This window comes from Coffea eugenioides, chromosome 6 (assembly GCF_003713205.1).
Source record: "Coffea eugenioides isolate CCC68of chromosome 6, Ceug_1.0, whole genome shotgun sequence".
NCBI lineage: Eukaryota > Viridiplantae > Streptophyta > Magnoliopsida > Gentianales > Rubiaceae > Coffea > Coffea eugenioides.
This window is the reverse complement of record NC_040040.1, coordinates 53,677,305-53,690,360: the sequence shown is the minus strand read 5'-3', so window position 1 is coordinate 53,690,360 and position 13,056 is coordinate 53,677,305. Positions and strand designations below refer to the sequence as shown.

The window sequence follows — 13,056 nt, the reverse complement described above, 5'->3', positions numbered from 1 at the left end:
GCTAGCAATGGCTTATAAGGACTCCCCTCGAATACACTCTTCCGAGCTCTACTTCATTATCTACGTGGCAGTATAATATTCATTGAGGGGTTTCACTTGGCATGCCACTAGTTTTAGTTGCCAATGTTTTTACTTTTCCCCAGCATTATGGATGATTGGCGAGAAGGAACAATTGGAAGCAGATATCTGCCTTTTTTTTTTTTTCCATTTTTGTCTGAAGCAAGAAATGACCCATCAATCCTTTGGATGAGCTGGTCGCCGAAGTTCTACAAGATTAAGTGGAATTCGACGACTTCTTGTGCATCAACCAATAGGGTAGTAGTAGTAGTAGTACTACAACTTGCTGCTACTATTGTCCAAGAAAAGATCGGCCTGCAAATATGGTGGCTATTAGCAGGTTGATGTATTTCAACTTTATCACAATTGTCGTTTTAATGATCCAAGTCCGGTTGTTCTTGTTTGAATACAAGGCTTGACAATTATTTGATTAGGACATGAGAGAATTATTCCAAGTTTTTTACCAAGTAAGACACAGATTTGCTAAGACACTCAAGCCAATGGACTAAATCCAGTTTGTACCTCTAAACTCGTGACGTATTCTCTCACTTCATACCGCAATTTCAATTTTGGCCACTTTCTGCCATAAGCATTTACAATTGTCCCCAATTCAAACCTTCTGTTTATTACCATAAAAGATTTGGATATTACACGGATACACATAGGCATGTCAATATGTCAGATCTTATCCAAATCTAATTTAGATCCAATATACTTGAGTAGGGTTTGGATTTAATTTGTCAAATTCAAACTCTACTTGGACCCAGACTCTGTAAAAGAGTTATGGGTCTTGATAGGATTTAATTTTCTATAATCCAAACTCAAACACACACACACACACACACATATATATATATATATAGTAGATTTATAAAAGAGTAAAAGCAAATAAATGAAAGATTGAATGAAAATGCTGATGAACCTTTGAAAATAATTAGCTTTAGTTAATAATAGTTCTTTCTTTGAGTACATAATATTGCATTCAACATCTTGAATGTTAATTTTATTATTTGAAAATAAAAATTGGATGATATTTATGTTATTTTTAAACTATTTAAAACTTTTTTACTTTAATTCTTTATTGTGTGTTTAGAAAAGTATCCATGGGCACCTGTTGAATACTCAAACCCATGAGTGTCGGATTTGGATTTTTTTTTTAGACCCATAAGAGTCTGGATTTAACTAAAGTTTGGATGTGAATAAAAAAAATTCAATCCGAATCCTACCCATTGACATGACTAACTACACACCATGCACCATTATTGAATGGGTGAAATATCATTCCTCCCCCCCACCCCTCTTTTACTACCCTTTTATGGATTTTTTAGATGTGGAATACGCATAAATAGGGTTTTATTTGGCATTTTACACCCCTCTAATAAATTCAAATGTCTGGACAGATTGTAATCTATTATTATGGATTTTTTAGATGTGGAATACGCATAAATAGGGTTTTATTTGGCATTTTACACCCCTCATAATGATTTCTTATAAATTGTTTCTTTAATTTCTTACAATTTTTCAACCGCGGAATATCACTTAAGTTATAAAAGGGTTTTTTTTAGGGAAAATCATAAAAGGTTAAGGTACAAATTTCTAAATGAATAATAGGACTTGGTTACAACTTTAGGTGTTAATGAAAGTAAAGGAAAATAAACTTGTTCGTAAAATAATTTTTTTAAATCCCAAGCTGCAATACAACGCCAGACAACTCCCGAAGACCCCCAACTAGCAAGTATTATAATTTGCTTTCCCCCTAAAATAAAATTCACTTAATATTCCCCTGACCCATGAGCGCAGGTACCAAATAATGTATTAAATTGGTAAGAACAGTTACTACACAGTTTGTTCCAACAAATGAACCAATACTTCATGAGTAAATTTTATATGCACTGACGATGTATATATTATCACCGTTGGATTCATAATGCATGTACAAAATTTGAATTTCAAATTTAAATTTTATATAGTTATTATTCATTCAAAATTGATGATGTATATAATATCACTGTATAGAAGATTAATCCATACTTTGTACTGTTCATACTTGGGGAGAGATTTAACATTATATGGGACAAATATAATGAGAGATATTGCACATTTGTATATCATATGAATTTTTTTAAAACACAATTAAAAGTTCATCGTAAAAGTATGAGTTTGAAAAGGTTATGCATACAAATTTGTATGTAAACAGTGAGGACATATTTGATAGTTATGAAAAAAAGAAAAGATAAATTACCTGTCAAAATAGTAGTTGGATTTTTTGCGATATTTTAAAAAGATTGTTACAATAAAATAAGATCTTTGTGAAACAAATAAATATATAGGTGAATTTTACTAATTCTTAAAATTAACTTCCTCCAATGATATCACAGGTAAGAGAAACTTCTGGAGATAACACGTTCATTGGATTAAAGCTTTTTTTTATTAGTTAAGGGCCTCGTTATGCCCTTTTCTCAGTGACGATCTGTTTGAATGTACGGAACTTAGTTATATATGTGATAGCCGGAAATTTCTCAGGGCCTATGTGATATACGTGTGTGCCTCATATATGTGATATACATTTTATTGATACAGAGCTTCCATGCAACTTAGAGCTCAACAAAGTCAATTTAAAACCAACTTCTATGTCCATTTTCCAGCCGCCACAAGAAAAAACTTCCTCCTGAAGTGATGGAGATAGTCCTGATCATCGCTTTACTTTCAGCTCTTCCCATAATTTTCCTGATTCTTCTTCAGAAAAACAGCAGGAAATCATAAACAAAATCTCATCAACAAAATTTTCCTGGCAAAGGGAGGACTTCTAAACAATTCGCTACTGGTGGAAGAATTCAAGTAGTACTTTTTTTCGTCTGAACCAGAAAGAAAAGAAAGGAGAAATAAAGAAACGGGAAACAGAGAGAGAGAAAGGAAGAAGAAAACAAAAGATGATGGGTTAAAATAAAGCAGAAAGGGAGTGTTTTGTTTTGCTACCACGTGGGTCAATTTCCATTTTTTTTTTTGACTTTTTGACTTCTTCTCTTTCACGACAGAGACAAATATTTGTCTGAGAAAAGAGGGAAAGAGACGGGAAAGACTGGGAAAGAAAGCAAAAGACTATTTACAAAAAGTCAAAAATAGTCCTCAATAGTTAGTTACTGTTTTAGGGGTAGTTATTTATCTCTGTCCAAGATAGTAATTTCATGTAAAAGACAAAAATGACCTCAATAGTGATATACTATTATGAGAAGTAGTAAACATTCCCATGGCATAAAAGGAAGAAAAATTTTCTCCCTCCCCTAACGCCGCCATGTGACTTAATGTGGGAGTAGAAATCTTAACTCTTTCTATATATGTAAGATAAGATATATATATATATATATATATATATATTATGTAAAACACATTTTATTGATATAGAACTTCCATGCAACTTGAAGCACAACGAAGTCTATTTAAAACCAACTTCTATGTCCATTTTCCAGCCACCTCAAGAAAACCTTCCTCCTGAAATAATGGAGATAGTATTGATCATCGCTTTACTTTCAGCTCTTCCCATAATTTACCTGATTCTTCTTCAGAAAAACGGCAAGAAATCATCAACAAAATCTCATCCTCCTCTCCCTGGTCCTCCTAGGATTCCAATCATTGGAAACATGCATCAGTTTGATTCTTCAGCCCCACATATCTATCTCTGGGAGCTTTCCAGAAAGTATGGCCCTCTCATGTCCCTCAAGCATGGATCCTTGCCAGTACTTGTGGTTTCTTCAGCAAGAATGGCAGAAGAGGTTATGAAAAATCATGACTTAATTTTCTGTAGCCGACCACCTATGCTTGGCCAGCGAAAATTGTCCTACAATGGCCTGGACATCGGGTTGGCACCGTACGCTGAGCAATGGAGAGAATTGAGAAAGATTTGTGTTCTTCATCTCCTGAGCTCCAAGAGAGTTCAATCGTTTCGTCCTATACGGGAAGATGAGGTCTACCGAATGATTCAAAAGATATCCCAGGAATCGGCTTCATCACAAGTAACTGACTTGACTCACACTTTATTGTCTCTCACATGTACTATGATTTGCCGAATTGGTTTTGGAAAAAGGTATGACGAGGAAGGCCAAGAAAGAAAAAGATTCCACTTTCTCATGCACGAAGCTCAGGCAGTGTTGGTTGCCTTCTATTTCTCTGATTATTTTCCTACAATTGGTTGGCTGGATAAATACACTGGGATGCTATCTCGACTGGAGAAAGTTTTCAACAAGCTTGATTTGTTCTACCAAGAACTCATTGATGAGCACCTGGATCCAAATAGGCCAACGTCAATGGATGGAGACATTATTGATCTCTTGCTTCAATTACAGAATGACAGATCAACTCCGTTTGATCTGACTGTGGATCACATCAAGGCCATGCTTATGGTAATAAACTAACTCTTTAACGTACATTCCAATACAGAGTGTGATATACAGGTTCTGTTTAGTTTTTTTCTACTTGAAATTGCAATCATTTCTTGTGAAAAATAATGCTACTTAACATTAGGATACAATTTAATTTTGACAAAAAGCCAAACACAGCGCTATTTATTTGTTTTTCTATTTACATCCTTAAGTTAATTGGCACTATCCTTAAGTAAATTTGCTTCCTAGCCTCCGTGATACGCGAATCATCAGCATCTATCTCTTCCTTAACTACTACTTTCCCCCAAAATCATCATCACCATATTATCAGCATCCCTTTATTACTTCCTCTCTCTTTCCTCCCCAAAAGTTGTAACCAGTTTATTCCTCCTTTTTGCCTTCATCGGTACCTACTTCTGAGATCCATCTCCACCGAAACCATCACCACTCTCCTTCTTTGTGGTTTCTTTCCCTCTTTCATTTCCTTAGATGCTTTGGGGTTTTTTTTTTGGGTGAAGCTCATAATTATTTAAGGAAAACCGAAAATAAAGCCAAAATAACAAACCAAATCCAATCAGAAATTTTCCGAAAACGAAAACTGAAGGCATGGGGCGGGGGTTTTCGGAAATTTTACAAGGCTGAGATGGAGTTTGGCAGGAAAGCAAAAGAAACCTGACCTGAAAAATTGTTGCTATTAGATTTTGATGTGTACTTGTATGTATTTCAAAAGAGGAATTTTAAAAAATTGAGAGAGAGAGAGAGAGAGAGAGACGGTAGTGCAGAGCAGTAAAGTCAAACAAGGTGATAGACGGAAGCTGATCCCCAGCTTGAGTACATGAGCTTGCAGCTAGTTAATGCTGAGGAATACATTGAGGGGCAGTTTACTGGAAATCTTGGACAGATTCTTGATCAGATGTAACAATATTCTAGCATGTAGAGATTCTTGATCAGATGTATATTGACGGATGTTTCTAGTGAGTTGTGATGATGTGGCAATTTCACCGTCACTCGGTCTATAGTGGGCCCGTAGACCGGGTCTACACAAGTTTTTGCCACTGTTACGTAACAACTCCAATTTCAAATTCTGATAGAGAGGTTGTGTTTTGGGTCTCCACTAGAATTGGATCGGATGGGAATCTTCATTTTGTCTTACACAAATGTTGATTCATTTCAATTGGATACAATTGGTCTTGATGAACAACAACCATTTGAATCAGCCTTTTTTTAGGAAAAAAAAACAAAATTGTAATATTTCCTAAACATAATGTTTACCCATCTCTTTATCACATATACATTACATTCCAAAAATTTTACAGCTTTACTGTCCGAAAAAATTTCTGAATGATCTTCAACCGAAGCACATGAAAATTTTTAGGCTTAGGAAATTCATTGATGATTATCTTTTTTTCTTCGAAAAACAACTGCAGAACGTATTTTTGGCCGGGTCAGAAACTTCGGCAGGCACAGTAATCTGGGCAATGACAGCCCTTATCAAGAACTCTGCGGCACTGGAAAAAGCTCAAAACGAAATCCAAGAGGTGCTTGGAGAGAAAAAAATGATAGATGAAGATGATATTCAAAAGCTTCCCTATCTCAAAGCAATCGTCAAGGAGACTATGAGACTGTACCCAATTGCTCCTCTTTTACTCCCACGATACACAACGGAAAGTTGCATCCTAGACGGGTATGAGATCCAGCCCAAGACTACGGTTTACGTGAATGCTTGGGCAATTGGAAGAGATCCTGAGTATTGGGAAAATCCACATGAGTTCTTGCCTGAGAGATTCTTGAATATTACTATAGATGCAACAGGGAAACACTTTCAATTGATCCCGTTTGGGGCAGGCAGAAGAGGCTGCCCGGGATACTCCCTGGGACTAGGTACTGTGGAGCTTGCACTTGCTAATCTTTTGAACTCATTCAATTGGGGATTGCCTTCTGGAGTGAAGAAAGAGGACATTGACACTGATGTTTTACCGGGTCTTGCTATGCTTAAGAAAAATGCCCTGCGACTTGTGGCAAAGAAACGTGTGCCTTCGTAGTAAGAAAAAACATGTCAAATGGGATCAGAATGTGTAGTTCATATACAATGTACGGCCATTTGAGGAATTCTTGCTGTTTTGGTCTTCAATTTGGTATCATCAGATTTGAAATAAAAGAGTTTCATACGTTTGTATTGGAAGCTCAAACCCGTAAGCCCACGAAGCTTAGAGGGAAGTATGTATAGATAACGTCGCTTTTCCATTAACCTAAGATTGCTTCTGAAAATCATCCTTCCAGCTTTGCCCTCATGTGTTATAATAACTAGCAAACACTTGGATAGAGTTGATCTATGTAGATCTCGTGGTTCAAATTTTATTACACCATTTTACCAACTCAAGAATTGATGGTGTAGCAATATTTAGACCACATGATCTATAAAATCAGGTCTACCCAATCTTTTGCCGTAATAGTTACTTTGGTTTAATGGAATGATTGATGTGGGGTCTCACATCAAATGTCAGCAGAATTGAACTTCGCACTCATTTTCGAGCTGCCGAAGTCGAGCACTGGAGCATACTCTACAAAATGGGTTGTTACCTGCAAATTATGATGCAAGTATGGAAGAAGCAAATTCATTAACAATAGAGCGAAAAGAAGGAGTACTTACTTGTATGGCAAATCATTGAAATAAACCTTCACATATTAATTTATTTCTAGTGCTAAGTCTAACCGAGGCACTAAGTACGAAGGTCAATTTAATATGTTGAAACAAATCTTTTATTTTAAGCAAACTGTGCTATGAAATCTTTGACTTTTTTCGTAAATGAAGTCATGGAAGATGCTTGAATGCAGTTAGATCCTCAACTATTGGGACGTAGGAACAATTTAGAAAACCAAACAATGTGATCCGGAATCATTTCTGATAAGCATTACGTAAAGAATGCAGAAATTATTTGCAAAGAAAATGTATTCTATAAACTCAAGGACCATGCGCGCAGTTGGAATTCTTGATGATAAATAGGTCAGGACATGTGTGTTTCATAATTCAAATGTCAAAATCATTTACTTCCTCGTCGCTGTGAGCAGTGGTCAGATCATGATCACGTTATATGAGTGATGCGATATCTAGTTGGCTTTGAAGCTTATCTAGTTTGTTTGCGTCAATTTGAGTCTTAAGTGAATGGTCTTGTTATTAGTTTATAGCTGTCCTTTGTTTTATTCAATTTTTCCAGCCGATTGTTGAGGTTGGATTGATTAATGTTGCTTTCATGTTAGTGAGTTGTTGCTTTCAGCGGAATAATTGGCTAAGGTCATGTTGATCATGGTTGGAGCTGAGTTTAAGTTAGTTGCTTTAGTTAGTAGCCGAATTAGAGTATTTTCTTAGTAGTTAATGTTTAGTTAAGTTCGTTCTAATTTGATTAAGAGTAGGGTCATGTAAAGGCTATAAATATGCCTTAGTTTTATCATTTTTGGTAGTGAATAATATTTTGAGAAAATTTTCAGATTTTCTTTCTTGAGAGAGGGTTTCTTACTATAGTCAACATGACCTTTTAGTCATTTATTCCACTAATTAACGACAAAACTTGATAAATTAAAGCTGCTGGAATTAATCTAAGCAAATGGCACAAAGAAATTCAAACCAATTCACTTGTATTCAAGAGGAAAGGATCGTCAAAGTGATGTGAAGTATATCCCATGAAGTCAAACTCCTCATGCTTGAATAAGCTCGCAAGATACGCAAACTGATTTGGTGAAGTTGGAAATTCTGAGAAGGCTCAGTCGAAAAAGTTGAATGAGAGAACATGGTCCAGTTTTCACCTTATTTTACTCCAATGACATGTTTACTATGCACCAATAGAGGACCTTTAGTCATATAGGATTTCATTTAAACCATTTATGTAGAAAATGTCTCCAAACTTATAGTTCTTGAAATTGTCGTTGTTGAACAAGTGTCATTTTGCTCCCAGAAAATTGAAAATTTTGTTCCATTTGGGCTCTTCAAGTTCTCATTAGTTCCCTAGGTATTGGAATTTCTTCTTGATAACTCAATTCAGGTACTACTTTTTCATTCTTTTAATTCTGCATGGTTGATATCAAAATCTAGAGAAGGGTCGGCTGTGATGTACACAAATCAATTTGAATTGGACAAAATTGGATTTGTGAGGCCCTGATCCTTTTCTTAAGTAGACACACGTTAATTTTTTTTTAATTCCACTCGCTGGTAAATTTCTAATTCTTTTATTTCCCGAACACTAAAAAACAAGAAATGGATGGAATGGCCAGAAAAGGGAAATTCTGAAAGATGAAGGCAGCACAAATGTACTAACATACTCAGGGCTTGCACGGATTTACGTTTAATATAATTATAATAGTAAATGAATTATTTATATTAGTTACATGAAAAAAGGTTTAAAAAATTAAAAGAGTGCTATTTTAGTGTCTAATTTATATTGTATTTATGTACTTTATTTAAAACCTTAACGTATGTTAAAAAACATGAACAAAGGCCACAAAAATATCTAAAAAATTACTAAAAGCACAGCAACCACAAATTGTTAACTCTCCCTTCCATGTTTTCATTTTCTGCGCCACTTCCTGTTAACATTTCCCTACTTTTCATTATCCTCTTCCTCGCCTTACTAATCCAAACTTCCCACATCCCTGCAACTCTTCTGTCTCTCACAAATTCTACCTTTTCTTCACCCTACCCTACTTCTATCGATTTATGCGATCTCTTACCCAATTTTACAACCTATTTACCTTTTGTCTTGTTACTCTCCATATATAGTTGTAAATAATGACCAAATTTTCAATTTGTTCTTTAACAAATGAGTATGGATATACAATTTTATTAACTTCAATTGGGTAACCCAATTAAAATTCATTAATAAGTGGCTATTAAATAGATAGATTGGGATTACCTATTTTGACTTAATTAAATTAGACGTAGATTCAAATTCATTAGTAAGTAAATTTAAATCACTAATTATATTCTACCTTTTGCAAAGGCACATTTAACATTATTTTCTTATTCTTTATTTTTTTAAATTTTTGTTAAATTTTATCCTATTTTCTCCCTCCCTTCAATCAAAGTTTTAATTAACTCATTAAGTGTTAATTGATTCCTTGCATTCACACCTAAATTATTTTGAGATTCTTATAGAGCGACAAAATTGAAACTCCTTATGATCACCACTATTGGTTCTTCTATGTAACTTTTTTTTTTAATTTTTTAGGTAAAAATTTATTTATTAATGCAATGTGTTCATATTTTTGTTGATTACAATGATATCTTATTTTGTTATTCAAAGGATATGAGAGAAAAATAAATAAAATTGTGTAGTGGATTGTAAATGGATAAGATAACCACAATCATGTAAAACTATATCTATTTGATCCACATAAATAACCTATTTTGATAATTTCATCCCAACTCACCACTATAGCTCCCTTGACTTTACCCTCCCCAATCCTATACTTCTATCTTTATGCTCCTTTTACTATATATTTAGGACTCAATACCTTTCTTATACCCTTTCCAACACTATACTCCAATCTTTCTGTTCCTTTTATTATTTAGGATTCATTATCTCACTTTTCTTTTCAAGTGTTTTTTTTCAAATAACGAGTTAGAATTATAGTCATCAAGGAAAAGTAATTGGGTGTAACTTTGGTGAAATACTACTATTTTTTGTGATGATCATCTAGGATAATTGTTTTATCAAATAATTGTTTTAAAATTTTTGATAAACATTCCAAAAAATAACCATCTAAATGCCCACTATTATTAATTTAAAATTCATATAAAAATTTTGTTTTATGTGCACGTTATATGCAAAATTATCCAGATAAAGTTTTGAGCATGTCAAAAATTATCTAGATGACATTGTATGTTAGAATGTTTATTTCATTAGTTGGAATAATCGTTTAATAGGATAAGTTTAAGGCTAAAAAAAATTAATTTAGTTGCAATAGATAAAATGGTTGAAGAATGGTTATAATTGGATATGTTATTTGAATATTTGACAAATCTATGTATATACCTGGAAAGAAAGTGCTAAAAATGTTACTATATAATGATTAAAAAATGGGACTAATCAGATTATTCCTTAGATTTGAAAAATCAATATTTATTAATCAAGGAATAAAATGGGCTAAAGTGATAAAATTGTAATGGGGTGAATGATTTTAATATGGGACTAATCAAATTATCCAAATTTATTTTCTTTACTTATGGAAGGAAAAAGTGGTCAAAATCTAAAAACAAACTATAAATGATTTATTAAGCACTCATTTGAAGTGGGAAAGAAAGTTTTAAATTTTAAATTTGAATTATCATAGGAGTAGTTGTAAATCACAGTATTTCAAACTTTTTAATTGAATTTATGTATTAAAATAAATAAAAAATCTAGAAAAAAAAGTATGGGAGATTTGGAAGCCATACAAGAGGCCTCCACTAAAGCCTCCCTTCCGGTACATATAGATATAGATGACCTTTTAGCCATTTATTCCACTAATTAACGACAAAACTTGATAAACTAAAGCTGCTGGAATTAATCTAAGCAAACGGCACAAAGAAACTCAAACCAATTCACTTGTATTCAAGAGGTAAGGATCGTCAAAGTGATGTGAGGTATATCCCATGAAGTCAAACTGATTTGGTGAAGTTGGAAATTCTGACAAGGCTCAGTCGAAAAAGTTTTTTTTTTTTTTTTTGGTAGGACTCAGTCGAAAAAGTTGAGTGAGAGAACAGGGTCGAGTTTTCAGCTTATTTTACTACAATGACATGTTTACTATTCACCAATAGGGGACCTTTAGTCATACAGGATTTCATTTAAACTATTTATGTAGAAAATGTCTCAAAACTTATAGTTCTTGAAATTGTCGTTGATGAACAAGTGTAATTTTGATCCCAGAAAATTGAAAATTTTGTACCATTTGGGCTCTCCAGCTTCTCATTAGTTCCCTAGGTATTGGAAATTGCTTTTTGATAACTCAATTCAGGTACTACTTTTTCATTCTTTTAATGCTGCATGGTTGATATCAAAATCTAGAGAAGGGTCGGCTGTGATGTACACAAATTGATTTGGATTGGACAAAATTGGGCTTGTGAGGCCCTGATCCTTTTCTTAAGTAGACACACGTTAATATTTTTGTTAATTCGATGACAGGTTGTCGATGCCTGTGCAATAATAAAATAATAAAATAAATCTAATTGCCAGTTAAAGTAACCAAAACCCGATTCCAAGTACTGGAGCAGGGATTTTAGGTGTGCAATGGGTTACTTGATTCACCCTATTCCTGAAGAGTTTGCTTGATCCGATATACCCGAATGGGATGGCTTTTTTTCACAAATAATTATGAATTTGTAGACAGGGCAAGTAGGGTCGTATCTTCAGGGACTGGGGATATTTGTTCTCTTAAGAAATCCAAAGTAACACGGGGGAATGTTTTTGTATAAACGATAACAATTAAAACAATTCTAAGAGTAAAATAGCAAACTAAAAATTAAATGACAATTCACCAAAATCAAAGTAATAAAAATTAAAGGTCTAGCCAAGAAATAACTTCAGCAATGGTTCACCTAATTGATCATCGATGCACAAGCATTTCCAATTATTTATTAATAAATAGGTTATAACTACCAAACAAATGATGACAGTCAACCCCTTCTTACTGTGCCGGTGATTAAGGTACGCCCGTTAATCACTGCTCTAATTGAGAAATAATCCTAGGTACGCCCGTAAGATTTAATTCTCCAATTGCATTACGTATTAGAGGAGCCCTATTCTAATCAAATAACGCACTATCAGGGTTATTTCATATTAGTCCGCGTATTCTCCTAACACAAACCCAATCATGCCAGTTGTCATTATTTCAGAGTAATTAAACAATTACGGATTTAATGTCCTAATTGACAATAGATTACCCAATCAACTAATTATCCGGATCCAAGACAATCAATTAATCGAACAATCATAAGCACTGTAATTAGAGAATATGCGAATACTAATAAATAAAAGAAAAAGATAAAATTAAATCGATCTCACAATTTTTAGGCAAAGCAAAGTATCCGTTGTTCCTTGACTAGAAAAGGAAATTTAGCTCATCCCCAATACGAAAGACCCACACGAACTCGAAGAGAAAGCAGCGGCCATTGATTGGAAAATGGGCAAATTCAATTCGATCGAAGGAATAAAGAAAAGCAAAGTTACAGAGATGATTTATTGTCTTCCCTTCATCTCATCATACGAAGGAAGAAAAAGATACTAGAAGCCGAAAAGAAAAGTCAAAGGTCTCCAATGTTCTCCTGGCATGCGTGAATTGAAGCTACTCCTAAGCTAACAAAAGAAAAGTCAAAGAGCAAAAGCTCTCCCCCTAAGATGGTGCTCGTTCTCTGCTATTTCTATTTCCTATCTAAGTAGCCTACTGCTACTGTGCGGCGGCCCAGCCTGCAAACCGAAGACTCCAGCTTCCTCTTTTTTTCTCTTGCTGTCTTCGGCTAAATTACCAAAAAGGGCTTACGTTCCCTTGTTCCAAAAATGCCCCTGAATGCCTGTTATTTGAACTCTTTCCCGATGACTGTCAAATTGGCGTTGGTTGTGGTATTTTTGTTCTACTCCCTGAAATAAATGTAAAT

General features: G+C 34.2%; 1 protein-coding gene across 1 annotated transcript; it reads left to right on the top strand.

The window, feature by feature from the left end:
* Positions 1–3,499: 3,499 nt before the first annotated feature.
* LOC113775817 (cytochrome P450 71A1-like) lies at positions 3,500–6,478 on the top strand. The gene is made up of 2 exons (XM_027320835.1): positions 3,500–4,454; positions 5,861–6,478. The coding sequence occupies exons 1-2, from the start codon at positions 3,510–3,512 to the stop codon at positions 6,473–6,475; spliced, it is 1,560 nt and encodes a 519-aa protein (XP_027176636.1). The 5' UTR covers positions 3,500–3,509; the 3' UTR covers positions 6,476–6,478.
* Positions 6,479–13,056: the final 6,578 nt, after the last annotated feature.